The sequence below is a fragment of the Notamacropus eugenii genome, chromosome 2 (assembly GCF_028372415.1).
Source record: "Notamacropus eugenii isolate mMacEug1 chromosome 2, mMacEug1.pri_v2, whole genome shotgun sequence".
Classification (NCBI taxonomy): domain Eukaryota; kingdom Metazoa; phylum Chordata; class Mammalia; order Diprotodontia; family Macropodidae; genus Notamacropus; species Notamacropus eugenii.
The window spans coordinates 71,329,248-71,352,289 of record NC_092873.1 but is presented as its reverse complement, the minus strand read 5'-3'; the positions used below and the strand labels follow the sequence as shown (position 1 = coordinate 71,352,289).

The 23,042-nt window shown below is 35.1% G+C and overlaps 1 protein-coding gene across 1 annotated transcript in view; it reads left to right on the top strand.

The window, feature by feature from the left end:
* The window catches only part of TBCD (tubulin folding cofactor D), a 414,951-nt gene that overhangs the window by 354,428 nt on the left and 37,481 nt on the right, over positions 1 to 23,042 (top strand). Inside the window, exons 31-34 of the mRNA XM_072640887.1 lie at positions 86 to 169; positions 14,596 to 14,754; positions 14,903 to 15,041; positions 21,025 to 21,146. Of these exons, the coding sequence (XP_072496988.1) occupies positions 86 to 169; positions 14,596 to 14,754; positions 14,903 to 15,041; positions 21,025 to 21,146 (504 nt within the window). The remainder of the gene's footprint in view (positions 1 to 85; positions 170 to 14,595; positions 14,755 to 14,902; positions 15,042 to 21,024; positions 21,147 to 23,042) is intronic.

The following is a 23,042-nucleotide window of genomic DNA, read 5'->3' as shown; positions in this document are numbered from 1 at the left end:
TGTGGTAGAATGACTAAAATCAACATGGTGCGTCTAATTAAATTTACTCTCCTGATTTTTTTTTTTGGTGTATTTGTACCAACAGGGTCCGGGAGGCTGCAATGACAGGTCTCATGGAACTGACAATTTTACTAACAAGAAATCATCCAGAGCTCATTGAGGCAGATGTGTGAGTATTGAAATTGTACAGCTAGCTTCATCCTATAAATCCTATATTCTTACTAACTTCTGTCCCACTGGAATATACATTGTGATGTTGGCCTTGCCCTCCCAACTCCCTCAGCAGATACTTATTGTTTCTAGAGGCTCTTACATTCTCCTGTGCTGGTTATAACCAGTGACAGCCAAGCAGCTTGACTGTTATAAATAAAAGTTGGTGCAGTTTGTCCAGAAACAGTCTTGATTCATACTGGCAAGCATGTTAGAAGACAGAGGTGTCAAACTCACTGAGGGCCACATCCATAAAACTCTAGAGTGCTGCCTGATCCATAACTGGGAAATATTTAACAAAATAAATCAATATGCAGCACAGCATAGATGATGGTAATTTATGGTTTTCTACATTAACATATGGCCTGCAGGGATTCATTACTATTTGAGTTTGATACCATTTTTTTTAAGGAAATGTGGTAGATTTGAGGAAAATGGGAATGACATATATATAACCACTCAGTTAGATAACTAGTATATTTGGAGACTGGAAGAAAAACACGGATAAAATATATCATTGTTTCTTCAGTGACAGATCCTGAGTACACATAGTGGTTGCATTTAAATGCCTGGCAGCAGAGTAAAAGGAGGGCAAAGACAATAATGGGGCATAGTTCTACTGGGCTTTAATTTTGTAAAGGTAGGTTAGGATATTACAGTCTCAAGTAATTTGATTAGTTTTTTAACAGTCATATTAAAACTTATGCATGCAAATGAATATTTTCCCATAAAACATGTTAACTTGGGAGGATGTATCCTCTTCCAAATGGTACCATTGCTGACATCATTTTTGGACTTATCTTTTTGTGTTGTCCCATAGAAGAAGGAAGAATAATGAATATACCCTTTCCTAAAATCATTGGCAATTTGAAAATATATCCAACCCAATTATAGTCAGAGGTATTAAATATAGTTGTACTAAAATTTTGCATGTATTGTCTAATAAGAAAGAAAGGACTTGAAAGTATGAAGATGAAAATAATGCAAAATTGAAGTGCTTTTTCTCCTTTTTCTGGCATGAGGGAAGATAAAAGAAGAGTTGTTCATGATCTTTTAGGTCTTTTAGCTTTTAGAGAAAGTGTGGTTTAGAAAGAAGCAACAATCTAAAATAAGTTGATATCAAGTAGAGAAACTAGGTTAATCATCTCGTGGCAAAGTAGGAGGGATATTCTTGCTTTCTACCATAATATTCCTATGTCATCTCTGGTAGACTCCTCATATACTACTATCCCAACTTAGGAATAAAAAATGAAAAGAGGTTTTTACTTTCAAGGTTCTAACATTCCTTTCTATTTGCAACACTTAGGATGAACAAGAAACCAACTAGAAAATGTTGAGGGTCCATACAGGGCCATATAGAATCACAGAATGTTTAAAGTGGGAAGAGACTTCAGAAGCTATCTGGTCTAATCCCTACCTGAACATTATACCTGAAATGTGTTGTTCTGGTCTTTGCCTAAAAACTCTAATGAGGGAGAATTTTATGTTTTAGTGCATTCCACTTTTTGATAGCTCTACTTGTTCGTTTTGGGGTTTTTTTTTTTTTATCAAACTGTGCCATTTTACAGCTTCTACCCATTATTCCTAATTATATTATTTGGTGCTAAACAGAACAATTCTGATTTTCCCCAAATAGTCCTTCAAATATTTGTAAACAGCTTTTGTGTCTCAAATCTTATCTTCTCTAAGCTAAATATCTCCTTTTCCTTTTACCAATCTTCATATGACATGATCTTAAGTCCCTAAATGATTTATCCTTCTCTGGATGTTTACTCTAGCTCAGCATCCTTCTGAAAATGTGGTCTGCAAAATTGAATATATTTCAGGGGTGGTCTATCCAGAGGACAGTAAAACAGTTATATTCTATGCCTCTTTATGCATACTAAGATTATATTTGATTTTGGGGAGACGATCTTATTGTAGGTTTGACTTTTATTAAAATGCCTTTTATTAAATGCCTTTTTCAAACAAATGGCTATGTAGATCAAGTATGATTGGAGTTGGTTTTTTGAATATATAGTTAAGACTTTGTACTTACCCACATTAATCCTAGGATACTATTCTTGAAGAAGGCATGCAGGCTTTTTTTTTGTGTGTTTGATCACCTTTCTGCTATGTTGATTAATGCAGTAGTCTACAATTTTTCAAGAATCAGAAGTCAGATTTACAAGCCTACAATTTGCATCTTGCATTTTTTGCTCATTTTTGGAAACTAGGACAGCATTTTCCTTTATTGAGTTTTGTAGAACAGCTTCTCTTTTCCCTGTTCTCTAAAAATTACTGAGAATGGCTCCATTGATGACATCTGCTATTTAAAAAGCAAATAACCTTGAATGGAGTTCATCTTGGTCTGGTGACTTCAGTTTGTTCAAATCACCTGAGTACTATGATTAATTATTTTGGTTTTCGTATCCCTATTAATGATTTTTATTCTGTCATGTCTAATCAGAAAATAGTCTAGTTAGAAGAAAAAACAAAGGTAAAATGAGGTAATGGTAAATGACATGGAAGGAAGACAAAACTACCTCAGCCTTCATCGTCCCATTCATCACAGGCAGTTATATTATCTCTTCTTTAATCCTCCTCTTTTTTTTCCCCCCAACGTATTTTTTTTTAAACTCTTTCTTAATCCTTAGCATTTCTTCTTTCTTACAAGCCACAATTCATCTGAACCTTAACATTCTTGACACTTTCATTTTGTTATTTCTGAGTGATTTATCATCCAGTGTTTATAACATGGCTGTCCTGTAGTCAGGATTCTAGTACATTTTTATATGAAATCTAGTATTGTTTTTGCCTAGAAGGAACTTAAACTGCAGAACAGTTTTAAGTCAAGTAATACTTATGTATTATAGTCTTGCCAGTCATGTATTAAATACACAGTAAATATTGGTAGAATAAGTGAATTCTGAGAATATTTAAAGCAAGAGGTTAAAACTATGAATGTAATACTAGTTTTGGATGGTCCGTTGAAGAGTGATTTTTATGCTTATGTTTCCCTTAGACTCCTGTGTATTGCCATGAATTCCTCTTGAGTATTTGATATTTTTCTTTGTGTTCCCAGTTCTTAGCATAGTCTTGGCATATTGTGCTTCATAAATGACTTGTTAATTGAATAAATGATTTTCCTTGAAGAAGAGGGATAGGCATTGCTTGCACAAGAAATTATATATTTGTAAAAGTATGAATTTCTATATATGAAATAGAAATAAAAAACAGAAATAGACATTATAAATTTCTGAGTTAGTCATAAGACACAGTAAAGAGGAAGATAGAAGACCTAGAGAAGGCAGTGATTGAACATTAGGAGGAATATCCTGGGAAAGATTACTTTTGGATGGTGACATAAAGGAGGAACTTAGGAACTGATTCTGAGGAAAAGACATGAATGATCTTATGATATGATGGTTTTAGTGTGTGAGTAATTACACCAAGTTGATATTAGCATTTGGGTTAGAAAGCAGATCTGGAAATGTTGGAAGCCATGAAATGACTGCTTGAACTGAGCTGAATAGATGTGCCTAACAGAGGCTCAGGTTGGAGGGAGAGAAGAGTAAAGAGGCAAAAGGAAATAACAAAGATTGGGAAGAATGATTGGTGTGTGGGTAAGAGAAAGATGAAGTAGTTAATAAAGTAGAATCAAAAATAGGAAAAAATGGTATTAGAAAGCTTTGATAATAGAATTCAAGAAGAAAAAGGTGGAGATAGCTGATTAGAAAGATGCAGTACAGCCCAATACTCCCTGAAACTACTCCAAATAATGTCATACCAAGTAGTGAATAGGAAATTTTAGAAGCTATAATGGGTCCCCAAGATTATAAATTTGGTTAGTCAATCAGTAAGCATTTATTAAATTCCTACTATATGTCAGACACTGTGCTAAGTGTTTACCTACAAATGGCAAATGGTCAGGTCAGGAGGTGTGTAACAGGGATAGAAAAGGAACATTGACTCAGTACCCAGACCTCTAAACCGGACTATCAGAGCAGGGACTCCTAGAGAAAATCAAGGACTGTGCCTCAAGTCAAGAACTAAGAGACTCCAAGAGTGGCCAGGAACCTGGATTTTATTCTCTTAGCTTTGAGCTAGACCTATATCACTGGGTTGCCGAGAGCTAATCTTGGACTCAGCTTATTGCCTAAACCAGGGATTGGAAACCTGTGACCTCCAAACCACATGTAGCCCTTTAGATCCTCAAGTGGGGAATCCAAACTTCACAGAACAAATCCCCTTAATAAAATGATTTGTTCTATAAAACTTGGACTCAGTCAAAAGGCCACACCCAAGGACCTAGAAGGCCATATGTGGTCTTGAGGCTGCAGGTTCCCCATCCCAGGCCTAAATTCAGTGCAGTTTCACTGCTCAGACTGTTCAGTCCCAGTTGGCCAGAGCAGATCAAGGTAATTAGTCCCTGGGCCTTGGAAGCATGGGGTTGGGGGCAAGGGGAAGGAAGCTCTCAGAGGAACCCACAGCATAAATGCATCCCCCAAAGAGTTGCAAGTATGTGGACAACAATGAGTTTTCCAGAAGAATGATAAAATAAGCAAACAAAATTAAGAAACAAATCCAGACAAGTAGAGTAACTCCGAAGCAAGTGAATTTTCAAGAAAAAGCATAGCTTGTCTACAGGATCAATTTGAATCCCTAGAACAAATGATGCAAGAGTTTACAAAAAAATAAAATTTGTAATGGTATTATAAGAAATTGTGGAAACTTGGAAGAGTGCTAGGCTACTAGATTTTCTACAAATACTTTATTCGTGTATAGAGATTTATCACTCTGCTAGGCCATTAGAAAGCATCATGTCTAGACTACCTCATTCAACCCAGGAATTTAAAGAGGAATCTATCGTGTCTTGCAGTAATTCTAAACAATACACCAAAACAGAGATAGTATACAGGGTAGAGGACAAGCAGGTCCCCCTCACCCAGAGTAGTTCTAGCACTTCATGCCTGAACTTTCCAGTACCCAAACCTGGCCAAACCTGACTTTTCCTAAGGCCTAAGGAGAGTCACTTTGGGGCATTTGGGGCAGATCCCTCTAATTAAAATTGTGACTGGTTGCTACGCCCACTCCACATTGCCTGCTTCATCTGCCTTCATGGCCGTTGGAACGAATTGTTCTCATCTGCCCATTCCACCAGAGAAAGTCTTCACATGCTTGGATAGATACCCCCCTAACTCACCAATGGATTTGAGACCCCTTGGTTACCTTCAACCTGGTTTGGCCTATCTGCCGAAACAGTTTACTAGGCATGCTGCAGCTTCTTGAAGCCACAGGTGAGAATTGGGTGGAACAGGTGGACACCAAAGGTGAAAAGAGCCCCTAAAGGGGCTTGGTAGCCATCACACCAAAGGCACTGGTCCTCCCTGAACACACCCTACACCCCGTCATGTAGAAGTGGCCTTAGGCATCATAAATAGATCCAGCTCAGAGAACTCCCTGAAACAGCCTGAGGATGGCTCAGTTCCAAGGAACTTAATCCAGTCTTAGCCAGCAGAGATAGATAGATAAATAGCTCTAACCAGTGTTAACTTAATTGGCAAAAGTTTTTTAAAGTGACTTGGTGATTTTTAAAAAATGAATCTTTAATGGAATGAAGAATTTTCAAGTATTCCACATGAAGGGACCAAAATTATATAGACATTTGGAAATGAAAAATTAAGTTCCAAGAGAAATGCAGATAGGTATACATATTTGCATAATTGAAAGGGATTATGTGGAGATGAATTGTTTACATTTTAACAGAGGAATAGAAATAATTTCTTCTTAGAACCCTAAGGGAGCTGGAGAAATATTGAAATGATAGAGGGTCTGGTAGTGATTTTATTTTGTTTTAATGGTCTTAGGAGAAAACAAGAATGAAAAGGACAGGACAGTATTACTGGGGAGAAAAGAAAGAATAAAATTTGGAAAATTATTATTGAGAGTTGTGCAAGATGAAGTTTATATAGACATGGAGGAAAATAGGGGGAATGAGCATTGCATGAATCTCACTTTCACTTGAATGAGAAAAAGAGGAAAATTAAATAAAATTATGTTAAGTGTTTTGGTATAGAAATATGCTAAACCCAAAAGGGAAATAGGAGGGGACAGGGACAGGGACAGGGAAGGAAGAGTAGTTATGGAAATAGTCATAAGCAAAAGATTTCATTGTTGAATGGAGGAACTTGAAGGGTGTTCTAGAGAAGAGAGTAAGAACTTCAGAGATGAAACTGGCGGTTTCACTTCACAAGTGTCAAGCAAATTAAAAATACACAACTCACAACAGTAACCATGAATAAGAATGTGATGGAGCTACTGATAAAAGGAAAGAGGATAAAAGAATGAATTAGAAAATAGATTCCACAATTTTTTTTTATGAGAAGCAGTTGAAACAATCACAAAGAGTAAAATGAGTTTGGGGAAAAAATTTATTATGTTTCAGCTAAATTCAATAAAGCAGCAGTAATAATCATGATTTTAGATGCCTATAGTAAATATAGAAAAGTTATATAAACAAGAAAATTATATTATGTTAAAAGACATGATAGGTAATGAAATAATAAGACCTAAATATTTGAACAAAAATTTAATTTAATTGGACTTGATCCCCATAATCTTTAAAACATCTCAAAAATAGGAATTATGCTGATGAAATAAAGTAATTTCAGGTTTTACCATGATGTCAAACCTAGGGTCGCAAATGAGGTAAAACTCTGATGAATTAGCAGTAAATAAGACTCATAATTCATAACCTCTAATGTGCTCTCACTCATCACTCCCTCCCACCCCATCCCAGTTCTTCATCATACTTCAGTATCTAGACTGCAGAAGACATCCCATAGGCTTGTAACCATTCTCCCTCTTTCACACTCCCCACTCAAGTCCTAAAGAAATCCAAACAGCAGAAGCTAACTCATACTTGGGCAGAATCATGGCAGCAGTCTGTGTTATAACAGAGCCCAGCCAGAGATGTGACAAATAGAGTTAAGATGGGGAAGAACATGTGTATGTTACTATACTCCATTAAGCTTGAGGGAAAGAGTCAGTATTCACCTTGGTTCAGTTTGTGCCACCAGAAGTTACTTGTGCCAGAGACCAAAGCTAAGGGAACTTTAAATTCCCCATTTTAGAAGAGTCTAAGAAAGCTCTGAGATCCAGCCCACTGGGAAACTATTGTCAAATGAGAGAAAGCCCAGAAGTGAGCAATATGGGAAAACAAAGAAAAAAGAATGAAATTACCAAATAGTTAAGGATGAACAAAACTCAAAGTCCTTGACTATAGGCAGATAAATGAGTAAATAAGATATTAATTACAGAAGGAAAATGGTCTCCAAAGCCAGGAAGAAATCATACAACTATGAATAAGTATTGAAAGATAAAGAAAAATCAATCAACATCTAATGGGGCAGTGGACCCTATGGATTCCAAAAAGAACATGGAACCACAGCAGGATGTTTCTGAATGGTTTAAAAGAAAAATAGGAATTGTGAAGGCATAATTCTTGATTTGTACAACAGAAATAATTGGCAGAATAAAAAAAAATTGAATCCACATTGGCAAGTCTCACTAAAGAAACAAAAGAGACATTAACTGATTGGGAATGCATGAAGAACAGTCAGGGAGAAGAGAAGAGCATTAAAATGAAAGCAGGATATCTATACGAGCAAACCACTGATCTCAAAGACAGAATACATAGAAATAATGATAACAGGTCTCCCATAAGAGCAAGAAAAATAAAAAAGAATCTTAAAACAGCTCAGTATCTTCTCTAGGCTGGAACCAAAGCCAAACCTCCAGCCTCCTGTAAATGCCCATAGCCAGGGGTGTCCTGACCCACTGCTTATGTATTCACCAGGCATGTGCTGATTATTTCTCACCCCCACAGCTTGTCAGCAAAGGTTCCCTTGATCTTCCTAAACTCAGATGCTCAATTCTCCTCACTGTCCCAAGGGTAAAAGTTCCTATGTCTGGGGCTGAGGTAGCTTCTGAACTCAGCTAACCCCAGGGCTTGCCTCTTGTTTTGTTGCTTAAGCTGCCTGCAGCTTATTGTTAAAGCAGAATCTAGCATGGAGGTATTTTCAGAGGGACCAAACCTCATTCTAGGATTTTCCTTCAGATCTTATCATATTCCCAGGAGGGCCCTTTTTGTGCCCCTATTCTTATTTATTTTTAATGCTCCTCAACTTTGTTCATGCTGAGGTGCTATTTTATCTCTTGAGGGAGAAAATGTTGAGAGCTTGGAATTTTCTGACCCACCCTACCATATCCCCAGAATCCTTTTTCTAGGCTCTTTTTTGGTCATGTGTTTCAGGTAGTCCAGTAATTCTTAAATTATCTATCCTGGATCTATTTTCCAGGTCATTTGTTTTTCCAAGGAGATAATTTCACATTTTCTAATACTTTTTCATCCTTTTGATTCTGTTTTATTGTTTCTTGATGTCTCATAGTATGATAAGTTTTCACTTGTCTAGTTCTCATTTTTAAGGAATTATTTTCTTCAGTTGTACCTCCTTTTATATTTGGCCAGTTCTATATTTTAATGAATTCTTTTCTTCAGTGAATTTTTGTGTATCTTTTTCCAATCAGCCAATTCTGCTTTTTAAAGTGTTTTTCTTTTCATTGGATTTTTGTGCCTCTTTTACCATTTTTAAGGTGTTATTTTCTTCAGTATTTTTAAGATGTTATTTTCTCTAGTATTTTTATGCCTCTTTTACCTAGCTGTTTAGTTTTTATTATTATTATTTTCTTGCATAGCACTGGTTTCTTTTCCCAATATTTCCTGTACTTACTTGCTTTTTGAGCTCTTCAGGAATTTCTTTTGAGCTTGAGACCAATTTATATTTTTTCTTTGAGGCTTTGGATATAGCAATTTTAACTTCTTTGTCTTCTGAGTTTGTGTTTTGATCTTCCCTGTCACTATAGTAACTTTCTTTGGTTAGCGTCTTTTTTTTGTTGTTTACTCGTTTTTAGCCTCTTTCTTGACTTTTAACTTTATGTTAAAGTTGGACTGTGCTCCCAGGGTTTAGGGGTTACTATCCCAAGCTTCAGGTTTTTTGTGCATCTGTTTTCAGAGCTAGTTCTTTGATTCTGTAAGTTTTTAGTTCTTCTGAGGTGATATAATCTAAAGGGAGGTCTGTTTACTACTCTCCTGGTATGTACTGTCATCTGTGAATGAACACAATCACTCTTTTCCACCCTGGAACTATGATCAGGGTCCCTGCTCCCCTGTGGCCACAAACTCTGTTGTGCTACTGCTCCTCCTCAGTCTGGAACTGCTGCCCACAACCAGGATCCAGACGTGAGTATGGGCAGTGCAACATAGTCCTGCCTTCAATGCCAGCAAAGGGACCCCTTTAATCTCCTTTGACCAATTGTCCAATCCTCTTCCCATCTGTGAGTTGAGAGCTCTGGAAGCTGCTGCAGCTGCCACTAATTCAGTCACCCCAAGTTCTGTGACTGGTTTGCTAGGGTGTGACTTGCTGTGGACTGTGTTCCACTCTCCCCCTAATATGATAGACCTTTTCTGCCAACCTTCTTGGGTTGGAAAATTATTTCACCTCTTCCTTTTGTAGCTTTGTTACTCCAAACTTTGTTTTGAGGCTTTATTTAAAGTTGTTTGGAAGGGAATTTGTGAGAGCTCAGGTGAGTTCCTGCTTTTTCTTTGCCATCTTTGCCTCCACCCTCTGGTAAGGTCATTTACCTCATTATGTGTTACAAGGACTTGATTTTTATTTTTTTTCTTGGGGATGGAGAGGTGGAAGGGGGAACAGGCAGATACTTATTAATTGAAAGATAATTTTAATTTTAAAAAGAAAGGAAGCTCAATATTATCAAATATAGCAGAAAAATGATGAATAAAGAATGAGTACATACAATTGGATTTTATGATAATAAAATTACTGGTAGCATTTTAGGAATTGCACTAGAGGTTTGAGTGACAGCTAGATGGCTCAGTGGATAGAGTGCTGGGCCCGGAGTCAGGAAGATTTGAGTTCAAATCCTCAGACACTAGCTGTGTGATCTAGTGCAAGTCATTTGACCTCTGTTTTCCTTGGGGGCAGTTTAGTGGCTCCATAGATAGACCACTGGACCTGGAGTCAATAAGTTGAGTTTACATATGACCTAAGACACATTTTGGCTGTGTGGCCCAGGATAAGTTACTTAACTTCTACAAACCATTACAGTATCTTTGCCAACAAAAGCCCATTGGCAGTATGTCCCATGGGGTCCAGAAGAGTTGGACATAACTAAATAACTAAACAACAAGTGGAGGTATGCAAATTGCAGATGATTAAGGAGGATTAGGTAGTGAAAAAATTGAATCAGGACATAGTTATATTTTTTGTACAAGTTTTGAACAAGAAAAATAGGTCAAAATAAAATGTGTTCAAGTAAGAAAGATTTATACATAGTTGAATACAGAAAGAAGGGAGCTAGTGGAGAAGCAGATATTTAATAATTTAAAAAATGGGGAAAACTGCAAGAGTGAGATTTTTCAAAAAGTGACAGCTATGGAGAAAGGAAGAATTTATGACTGAACAAAAGATAGAGAACATTATGAAATACATAATGGATAATTTTGATTACATTAAATTAAAAGATTTTTGCATGTCAAAATCAATGTGACCAAGATTAGGAGGAAAGTAAAAAGCTGTGTAACAGTTTTTACAGCAAATATCTCTGATTAAGGCCTCATTTCTCAAATATCTAGAGAACTGAGTCAGATTTGTAAGAATACAAGTCATTCCCCAATTGATAAATGGTCAAAGGATATGAACAGTCCATTTTCAGTTGAAGAAATTAAAGCTATCTATGGACATATGAAAAAATGCTCTAAATCATACTCAGTTACAGAAATGCAAATTAAAATAACTGAGGTACCTTCTCATTTCTATAAAATTGACTTATATGACAGAAAATGAAAATGATAAATATGGGAAGAGATATGGGAAAATTAGGATGCTTAATGCATTGTTGATGGAATTGCAACCTGATCCAATCATTCTGGAGAACAATTTGGAACTATGCCCAAAAGACAATCAAACTGCGCATACGCTTTGATCTAACAATAACACTACCAATTTTGTATCTCAAAGAGATCATAAGAAGGGGGAAAAGACCTACTTCTTACACAAATATAGCTCTTTTTGTGGTGGCCAAGAATTAGAAATTGAGAAGATGCCCATCAATTGGAGAATGGCTGAACAATTTGCGGTATGTGAATGTAATGGAATTCTGCTACAAGATGAGCAGGGAGGTTTCAGAAAAACCTGGAAAGACTTACAATGAAACGATGCAAAGTGAGGTGAGCAGAAGAAGGAGAACATTCTGTGATGATCAGTTATGACAGACTTAGTTCTTTTCTGTAGTACAGTAATCCAAGACAGTTCCAAAAGACTCATGATAGAAATGCTATCCACATCCAGAGAAAGAATTATGGAGTGCGAATGTAGATCGAAGCATACTATTTTCACTTTTCTTGTTTTTGCTTTTTGTGATTTTTCCATTTTTGTTCTGTTTTTTCTTTTACAACATAACTAATATGAAAATATTTTAAATGTGATTACACATGTATAACCTATATCAGATTGCTTGATGTCTTGATGGGGTAAGGGGAGGGTAGGAGGGAGAAAAAATTGGAACTCAAAATCTTATTTTAAAAAAGAAGGTTAAAAACTGTCTTCACATGTAACTGGAAAAAAAATACTATACCATGTACAAAAGTGGCAGGGGATCCTCAATTCTAATAAAAGAATCCATTTTTGTTTCATTTTTTTAAGATTATGAACTTATCAAGCATCTAAAAATATCCCATTTACAAAATAGAAAAATTTTTTCTGAAAAAAAAGAAAACAAAGACTCAATTACATGAAACTGCTTTTAAATAAATATATTCACATAATATATAATAAATTAAACATGGTTTTTCTTTTAGAATTATATATTTTTCTATTCAGCAAAAATATGCCTTCTTTCCCTCGCACCTTAACTATCAACCTTCAGTTGAAAATGAAATAAAGCAAAACTTCTGTTACAAACATATGGTATAGCAAAACAAATGGTGACACTGCCTGTGTCCAAAAATACCTGTGTTTTGTTTGTTGTTTTGAATCCTTCACCTCTCTCTCAGGGGATGGGTAACGTGTTTCATCCAAAGTCCTATGGAATCAGGGTTGGTCATTAAACTCACAGAGTTCCTAATTCTTTCAAAATTGTTGGCCTTGTATGTGAGGACTTTTTTTGGTAAAGTTAGAACTTCATTGCAATGCAAGGACTTAAAAAATTCCCAGTGATCTTTTAAGGCAAAATGCCTTCCACATCCAGAGAGAAAACTATGGAATTCAATCGCAGAATGTAGCAGATCATTTTCTTTTGTATTACGTTTTATTTTGTTATATGATTTCTCCCATTCATTTTAATTCTTCTATACAACATGACTATGATGAAAATGCATTTAATAGGAATATATGTGTAGAACCTATATAAAATTGTATGCCATCTCGAGGAGGGAACGGGAAGGGGAGAAGGGGGAGAAGGGGAAGGGGAGAAGGAAAGAAAAAATCTAGGTTGTATGTTAGTGATTGCTGAACACTGAAAATAAAAAAAAAAATGTTGGTCTTTAGCATATTGTTTTCAGTGCTCTCTTGGTTCTGTTCATTTTCCTCTGTATCAGAATTCTTATGTCCTTCCAGTTTATTTTTCTTTACAATAGTATTCTTATTGTATAAATTGTTCTCTAGTGTCTGCCCATTTCACTTTGTCTCACTTGTTAGAAGTCTTCCCAGGTTAGCCTGAAAGCATCAGTAGAGCAATTTGTTTTTTAGAAGAATTGTCTTTCTTTGAAACTGCAGGGAATTTAATTGTAGAATCAGGGATATTTTGAATGTTCATAGGAGGTGATTTTGATCTCCAGAGTGAAGTAAGAAATGAGCCCTGTGTAGGTGGGAGAAAAGGTTAAGATTAGGATGGAAAGAGAGTATTGAATTTGTTTTCTATTTCAAATTACCTTATTTTGTTCATTAATATACACAGGTATATTATTTATAAGATAGGTAGTACAGTGGATAGAATACTGGACCTGAATTCTGGAAGACTCATCTTTCCTGAGTCCAGATCCAGCTTGAGACAAAGTCACCGAACCCTTTTGGTCCCAGTTTCCTCATCTGAAAAATGAATTGGAGAAAGAAATCACAAACCATTCCAGTGTCTTTGCCAAGAAAACACCAAATATATTCACAAAGAGTTGGACACGACTGAAACAACTGAACAACAACAAAATATTATTTATGTAGGATCATAGCTCTAAAGTTGGAAGACTTGGAACATCATGTAGGCCAGTCCACTTATTTTGTAGCTTAAAATGTCCTAGTCCTTAATGTCACTGTTAGAGGAAAATTTACTAGAGAACCAAATAGTCCAGTAATACATAAATAATTTTATTATAGTGGATTGCAGGTTATGCATGGAAGACACTTGGGATCAGGAGAATAGAGGAATAGTTGTAGTGAGGGCAGGAGCCTTTGTAGCTGAGAACATAACTGATTCTCTTTCATCAGAAGGAGTGATTAACACCATTAAATCTTAGTTGTTGGAACCTTGGGTTTAGTAGTTTTTAGGTCACAGCAAGATAAAAAGATAACACATTCAGTTTCACTCTCTCAGTTGATACTTAAAATATTTGGTCATAATCATGTTCACACCACGTAACTATTGAAACAATTGGAGTTCTCATTCTGGTGGTTTGGTTGACTCCTCTGATATCACAGAAGGGAGATCACTAGGTTGAAAATAAAGAGTAAAAGCATGGTATATGGAGGTTTCCAGAAAATGACAAGACAGGGTGTTAAGCAGGAAAAAGATGTGTGCTTAGTGTCCAGAGCAAAGAAAGTCTGTGAAGAGTTAGTCTTTTGGGTCTCAGAAGGCACCATTATCTCCATATTTTTAAAAAATTACTGTGTATAATCTGCTCTCAAATAATAATTATTCTTCTGTAAGCAATGTTTTACTCTTTGAAATGTCTTTCTACACTCTATCCTCCACCTTTTGTTAGGATGAATTAGAAAACTTTTAATATATCTTAGGACATGAAGTTTCAAAATATAGTCTTTGGACTCATGGAAATCCTCAAGACTCTTTCATAATAATTCTAATATTTTGATTTCTAATATAGTAAATGTCAATAGACATGATCCCACATACACAAAAGCTCTTTGGGCTGCATCCTCAGTAATTTTTAAGTGTGAAACGGTCCAGATACCAAAAAGTTTGTTAACTTCTGCATTAGGACAGTAGCTAAATATCTGAGTTTTTCCATATATGCTTTTCACACCATAAAATGCTAATGTATTCCTCATAATGCTGATAGCAGTGGATAAATCAGTGTCTGTTGTTATTTTGCAGATGCAAACAGATCATGTGCTGTCTAGCTCAACAATCAAGTGAGAAAATTGACAGATTCCGAGCACATGCTGGATCCATTTTCTTGAATCTTTTGCACTTTGACAGTCCTCCAGTTCCCCACATTCCATATAGAGAAGAATTGGAGAAGATATTTCCAAGGTATGAGAAATTTTGTATATTTTCCTCAGACTTTTATTCCAACATACTCTTAATTGCTGTGTTTATTCTTCTCTTCATAGAATGGACTGTAAAAAAAAAGAAAAAGAAAATTTCATAATATACTTTTATTATTTACTTCTTTTTACAGATCAGAATCTTCTGTTTTAAATTGGAATGCTCCTTCACAGGCATTTCCTTGTATTACTCAGCTCCTTGCATTGCCAGTCTATCGGTACCATGTTCTCTTAGGGTTGGCAGTCTCTGTTGGTGGCTTAACAGAGTCAACGGTAAGAAAACATTTTGTGTTTTAATTTTTTTAAAGCCTTGAGATGTATAAAGAGCCATAATACTCCACTTTTCTAGGTCTATCATGGTGAGTGGTGGGGTACTTTGTGAAGTCTAGGGTGCTTTATGTATGAATCAATATGATTACTTCTGTTCTCTAATGTCTTAGAGTATACTTGAAAGTACTTAATCAGTGCTTGTCTTTTACCACAGTGGATTTAAAGAAGATCTTTGGTATGGTGATCATTGACATTGCTGGACCACAATTTACTCATCTATAAAGTATAGAAGTTGGAATAAATTTACTTTTAATGTCTCTTCCAGTTCTAGAATCTCATGAAACTTTTGTTAGTAAATTGCAGCAGTGTTAGAGGATAAAGATTACAGGATAGTTCTTGTTATTCATTTAGCAACTTCTGAATTTCCTCATTATTTTCATCAAACTAGTCTTGGTGTTTGTGAGTGTTCTGACCCAGATGAGCAAATGCAGTGCTGTACACCAAATCTCTGAGAGCTGCCCACTCCTTTTTTGCTCCACTCTTGCCAACTGTGTGTTGGCTTATCCCTCCAAATCAGCAGCAAACTGTTTGCTCTCGGAGAAGAGCTCTAATTTGTTGACATTAATTCTTCTGGTAGTCATTTTGCCTTGGGGATGGAGCTTTTGATGAATGCAAATATTTAGCTTGGAAAAGCTAAGTCTATGATCAGTCCAGCACTCTGTACCACACATTGCCTTTGTCACTCTCACATCTTGTCTGTCTCTTGTCCTTACAGTCATATAATCTATTAGATGCCAGTGTTTGCTATGAGGGTGCATTCATGAAGTTTTATTATGTTTAGGTAAATGGAAGACAGTGTTGGTGATGAGAAGGTCATGCGATGCACAAGTAAATGACCATTGCTGTTGCTCTTTCCAACTCCATTCCTCCCTAGGACTTCCTGCCAAGACTGGTAGTCTGAGCCTACTCTAGCATTAAAGTCACCCAGAATTATAAGCTTGTCCTCTTTTGGCACATTGATGATAAGGGTCTCCAGGTCTTCATAAAATTTTTCTTTGACTTCATCAGGGTTTGTCATGGTGGGAGCATAGGCACTGATGATGGTGGCATGGCGTTTTCCTGTGAGTGGCAATCACATTGTCTTGAGCCTGTCATTCACTGCTTTTGGCAGGCATACCATCTTGCTGATTAGATTAGTTTTGTTTGCAGAACTCAACGCCAGCTTCACGGCACTCCCCTTCATTGTGCCCGCTCCAGAAAAAGGTTGGCAAATGAAGGTCAGCTTACTGAAGTTGGAGCTGGATAGGATAGAAAGACTATTATAACTATGGACCTTTTTATTGTCTTTTATTGGTTTCTACTCTTTTTAAAAAGCTTTTAACTTTCTGAGTTAGAATGGTTTTGCATTTCCACACAGAATGAAGGATTTAGCTCTTTTTCCATGACCACAAGATTATATGGTTACCTTTGTCATCAAATAGTTAAGCTGACAGTGAAAAATCTTGTGCAATAAAGGAACAATACGATTGAAACTTTAATGAAATTACCTTCTTCAAGATGATAGTGAAATATACACAAACAGATTTGGGAATACCTCTAGGATTTAAAAATTGACTTACTAAGTATCATATGTGCTCTCAGGTCTTTTTCCCTAGTGATATTTGCACAAGTGTCTTTTCTAACTTTGCTTGCCCATTTATTTCACTGCTCTTGCTATTACAAATACCCAAATATTTATATAGTTTTCATTTTCCCTTAAAAATTAGTGACATTTCTTTAATTTTTATTATTGCTTTTCCTTCTAATATATAAAAAATTGTTTTATGTTTAGAATATGTTTAGAATAAGCAATCTTAGAATAAAATCACTTTTAATATGATCAGTGAATACCAAATACTGCTTATGCTCCTTAGCTTGAAATTATAAATGTACCTTTTTGGGATCTGGAATCAGAGGACATGGTTTAGAATCCCAGTTCTTCTACTCACTACTTTGTGACCTTAGATAAATACATTTTTTTTCTAGACTTCAGGGTGTCTTTTTTTTTTCTGGTAAAATAAAGGGGTTGGATTAAATGATATTTTAGGTCATTTCAACTCTAAATCCTATGGTAGTGAAATCTAGATTGTTTTAAAAAGATGTTCTTCTGTGGTATAGATAGTAGCTCAAATGCTAAGATTATGAGAATAGAATTTATTTTTGAAATAGGAATGCTATATTTTCTTTGTTTTTATAGACAGTATACTTTTATAAAGGGAAAACATTCAAGGTTTGCTGGGTTTTGTTTTATTTTATTTTATTTTCACTACCTAGAACTGAGAGGAACAAACTGAATTAGGATTATTTACTTTTAAAGCAGTTAACAGAGTTTTAAAAATTATATAAAGAAAAGACAAACATAAGATATCTGTGAAATCAATAATAGATATCATTGCATAACACTTTATGGTTTCAGAGTGCTTTTGCAATCTGTCATCTTATTTCAGTGTTACAAAACCCAGTGGTGTAGATTGGCATATTATACTTATTTTAAAAGGTTAAGAAACACAGTCTCTTTAGAGAGCTTGTGAATAGCCCAGCATATAGCTAGCACATAATTGATCCTGGACTCAATCGTAGGTGATCAGATGTTAAAGCCAATGTTCTTTTTCCTAAAACTTCGGTACTGTACTTATTCATGATGTTGAAAATATCTTCAATCACTATTTTCTTACATTGCAGACAGTATGTAAAATTTTTTTCTTCTTGCTATCTCTGTTTTGAATGAAATCATTTAGGTGGTTTTTAGACTTGTGTTTAATGCCCTTTTTCATTATCCCATTCTACTTCTTGAGGAACTTTTTCATCTATTTGTGAGAAGTGCTGTTTATTAGTAATTATACATTATAATTTGAATGTACTTTAATGATCAAATCATAGCTATATATACTTTAACAACTCAGAATTAGTCCCAATATGTGTGCTTAGGGGCCATTTAAACTGAGGGCACAAAATCACCAGACGCTGCAACTTATAATACTTTGCTTTGTTAAACACACTACAAAACACTGTTACCAATAAAATAATGGTACTTTAGGTGCTGTGGATTGATAATTCCTTTGTGAATTTAGTTTTTGAACAACTTTTATATATTTTGCCCTGCCAAAAGAAGTTGTAGAACAAATTGAAAAAATTCCTTTGCTTTGGGTGCTTTATATTAGGTAGGATTAAGTGTGTTGTGAACATTTCACAGTAAGTGTTGTTAAAGTATTTCATAATGACATAAAAACACATGAAGTAGTTGAACCATTCTGAAAAGTAATTTGGAATTATTCAAAGTTGTCAAAATATCTAAACCCTTTGACTCAGAACCCTTCTATTAAGCATACAGTTCAAGGATATCAGTGATTAAATTAAATGCTTCAGGTACATCGAAGTATTTATAACAATTCTCTTTGTAATAACAGAGAACCAAAAAGAAAGTATAATCCTATTGATTGACCAAACAAGTTGGAGGTGGAGTTGTCATTCAGTCATTTTTTAGTCATGTACAATTCTTTGTGAACCCATTTGGGGTTTTCTTGGCAAAATACTGGAATGGTTTGCCATTTTCCTCTACAGAACCAAGTTTGATCAATGTAACATAACTGACGCAAACTGACACTTGATCAATAGCTAGTAAGTGCCTGAGGCCAGATTTTAATTCAGAAAATTGAATTTTCTTGACTCTGGGCCTGGCACTCCCTAACTGCCCAAACAAGTTATAGTATATAATGACAAATCATTGCACTATAGGAAATAATGAATATTGAGAAACAGATTTATATGAACTAAAGCAAAGTGAAGTTAACAGAACCAAGAAAACAATGTGCATAATGACTCCAACAATGTAAATGCAAAAGAACACCATCAGCTACTTTGTAACACTTTGTAATTGTATTGATCAAACTTGGTTCTGAAGAAAATGATGAGAAAATGCCCCTCTTTCTCATCATTGCAGGGGCGTGTGGTGGGGGGAGGGATGGACCTAGAATTGAAGAACATTTTATATATTGTTAGAGTCATTTGATATATTGGTTGATTTTGCTAAAATAGGTTTTTTTTTCCCGTTCCACCTTACCCCCTTGTTAACATCAGATATCTCCCTTGAAAAGCTTATTTTGAAAATGAAGGTGACACATAAACAAAGGTATTGGTAGAAACATTCCTGATTACTTGAAACTGAAAAGCTACACAAACAAAATTCATATACCTAGAATAAGAAAGGAAGCCATCAAATGAGGGAATCTTTGTATTATAGGGTGTAGGATAAAGGTTTGGTATCCCACGATATGTAAATAGTTGATTTAAATAGCACCAGAAGCTATTTCTTGATAGATAAGTGATCAGAGGATATTGACAAATTTGAAAAACATTTGCAAACTATTAAAAACTATAAAAAAGAATAATCCAAATCACACTAATTATAACAGAAATGTAAATCAAAACAACCCTGAAGTTTGACTTCATATCTTGAAAACTGACAAAAGTGACAAAAGATGGGATTAGTCAGTGTTCAAGATATTGTAGGAAGATAGACACAATAGCCTGTGAATCTCTTTGACCGTTTGGATCTGTGAATCCATTTGATTATTTGATTAACATGGTATTGGGGTACAAATGGATGTTCCACTTTGTTGGGTAATGATAGTGATGATGATGATGATGATGATTAACATTTGAAACATTTGGTATTTTGTGGCTAGTGAATTCTCCATTGCTAAGGATCTTTGAATAGAAGGTAGATGTCCATTTGTTAGGATATTATATGTGGGTTTAGGTATAAATGAATGATGAAGAAATGAAGCAACCACAAATGAAAACTATATAAATGAAAAATATTTGAGAATTTTGATTGTGACTATTTTAAAACTATGCCAAAGAAAATTATTTGGTCCTTTGCTATCCCCAGAGATTTTTTGAGACTTACTTTATTTCAAAGTTCTGTAGTATATTTTAATAGAGTAATTATACTATTTTAAAGGTGAGGCTAATATAGCAATTTTTTTAAAAAAAAAGACATAGCTTAATGGATTCATTCTTTTTTTTTTTTCCAGATTTGGTCTATAAGTTGGTACATGTCGGGATTTTTTAAAAAGTTCAAATCTGTGACTTCGTTGGTATAGGGAACTCCCAATGGTGAATTTACAATACCTAACAGTAGCTCTTCTGGAGCAGTGTGAAGTGAAATGAAGCATTTTGTCTCAGAGATAGGACTGAAGCCCACATCTTTTAGAACCTAAGTCCAGCTCTCTAGCTACACTGCCTTTCCAAAGGTGATAAAACTGAGATAGTCATTGTGAGAAGACAGACATGCTACGGTCCTCTTAGTGGCAATAAAAGTTCATCCAACCACTCTGGAAAATAATTTAAAACTATTATATTTATAATTATTATAAATAATGAATAGAAATATACATTATCATAAGTTATTATAAATGAATAATTTATCATCTTAAGTGCCTAAATTGTTCATATCCTTTTACTCAGTTACTTACCCCTCTTGGCCATATTACCTGAAAAGGGCAAAGAAAGAAAGACCTCACAGCATTGAAAGTGTTGTCATAACAAATATTGGAAACAAAGTAAATGTCTGTTGACTGAGAAATGACTGAAGAATCTAGTATATGAATATAATAGAATATTATTTCAACATGGAGAATTCATGGAAACTTGAGGAGATTTGTGTGAGTTCATACAGAGAAAGCAAAATAGAACTAAAACAACAAACTGCACTATGGCCACAATTATATATAAGAAATAAGATTCAGGCTGTGTGATTCATTAGATTCTAACATTAGCTATGTATATTGTAAGGATGAAGGCAAACTTCTCTACAAGATATCCTTGCCTCAATGGTAGTCGTTAAGAGTGTACATGTGAGGTTAATTTTCCTCATATCTTTGTCTGCCAGAGATAGATTCTTTTCCTGGAGTGTCTTTATTGGAATTTTTTTTGTGTTTTGCAGGTCAGGTACTCAACACAAAGTCTTTTTGAGTACATGAAGAAAATTCAAAATGATATTCAAGCTATGGACAGCTTTACCGAAACTTTGATTCGGGTGTTTGAGGACAATCTTCTGAATGACAGGTAAGTTAGAAATCTTAAAAAAAGTTATGAGAATAGTGAAGTAGTAGTAGTAGTAGTAGTAGTAGTAGTAGTAGTAGTACCACCTTCTATTTCTATAGCACTTCATTTCAGTGTTCCTGTTTCTTCTTCTATAAAATGATGCAATTGTACTGTGATCTGTATGCTCCATTCAAGCTGCAAAATTATTTAACATCTGTATTACCTCATTTGATCTTCACCATGTGGAACAGGGGAGTCCTGTTTAATTAGGGCATCCTAATTAATTAGGACATCCTAATTAATTAGGACAAAGTAAAATAATCAGATTATTGACATAAACCTTATAAAATTTAATCCATAAATAATTAAATTTGTGAATAACTAATTTAATATATCTTCATTTTGCTTCAGTCACTTGTTTTACGTGGTTTGGCATTGAATTCTTAAGAAAATGAAACTACACCTTTATTAAATGTACCATTGATAAATAATCTATTTTTTCCAGGTCTTGTCATAATAATATTTTTCAGTGAGGTTTAAAGCAGATGAATCTGGTGTGGAGATGTTGATACCTTAGGACTTAGCCCCAGGAATGCCATAAAATTATATTGGATAGAACACTGATTAAAAAGATGACAAAGAGAATTAGATATAAGCTCATCTAGTCAGTTCAAAACTGTAAAAAAAAATTGTCAGAATCTCATGGAAGTGTGGAATGGAGATAAGCTAGGTTTCATAGAAGTTTAAATACAAAATTATCCAGTTTCACAGCAGAACTGTTGCAGTGATAGATGATCTAGCAGACTCACCTATCACCCACGCAGGAGAAGGAGCCAGCATCCAGCATCCATATCCACTGTGGGAGAAAAGATCCAACATTTTCAAGGACAACCCAGAAGCCTCAAGTCTACAGCATGTGAAAGGACCAGACCAGGACCCAAGCAGTCTACATTCAACCCATGAAACATGTCTGTCTATGTGTAATCAAATATCCAGGCAGCTGCCATCCAAAACAACATCCCAGTAAACTGAGCTTTTTATATTTGAAATTCCCACGGAAGTTGAAGCCTAGTCTTAGATAAAAAAAATTCAGGATCAATACTGCCCACACCAGTCACAAGTATGGGGACAGAATTTGACCTAACCAAAGATTCCCATTGCAGAAACTGAGGTTAGAGCTATGAGTAAACAAAGAAAAACACAAAACAAAATGAAGAAAAACCTTAGACCAAGACATGCTTAAGTGATAAACTTTGCAAAACAGAGTAAATTCACAATTCCAAGTAGTATCTGAGAAGAATATCCTGGCAACAAGGAGTGGAAGATTGCTCTGAAGAAATGAATCAAGAAATATAAAAAGGAATGTCTGGAGAGGAAATCTGGTCAGGAGCAAACTAGAATAGGCAGTGGTGAACTTTTCCCAAGGATTGAAGTCTTTGAAAATTAGAGTAGTACGGACAGAATACATCCTAAAACAAGATAAATTAGAAAACAATAAAAAATTTGGAGAAGTAAAAGATATATACTATGTATATATGGCATCCGTGTGTGAGGGGTGTATGTGTGCATGTGGACATGTGTACATATATAGTACATATACATACATATATATGTAACAATTAACCTGGGAAACAGGTCAGAGAGAGATGACCTAATATTCATTAGACTGTTCGAATATCATGACCAAAAATTAATAATTTGTATACTATTTTTCAAGAAGTTTTATATGAAAACCGGCCAGATCTCTTAGAACAAGAGAGCACTGTATCAATAGGAAGGATTCAGTGGCACCTTTTCAAAGGAAACTTCCAAATGAAAGTTCCCAGCAATGTCATAACTGAAAATCTGAAACTGCCAGGTTAAAGAAAAACACAAATACTTCAAGCGGTCAGAAGGAAAGAGCTCAAGTGCAGAGGA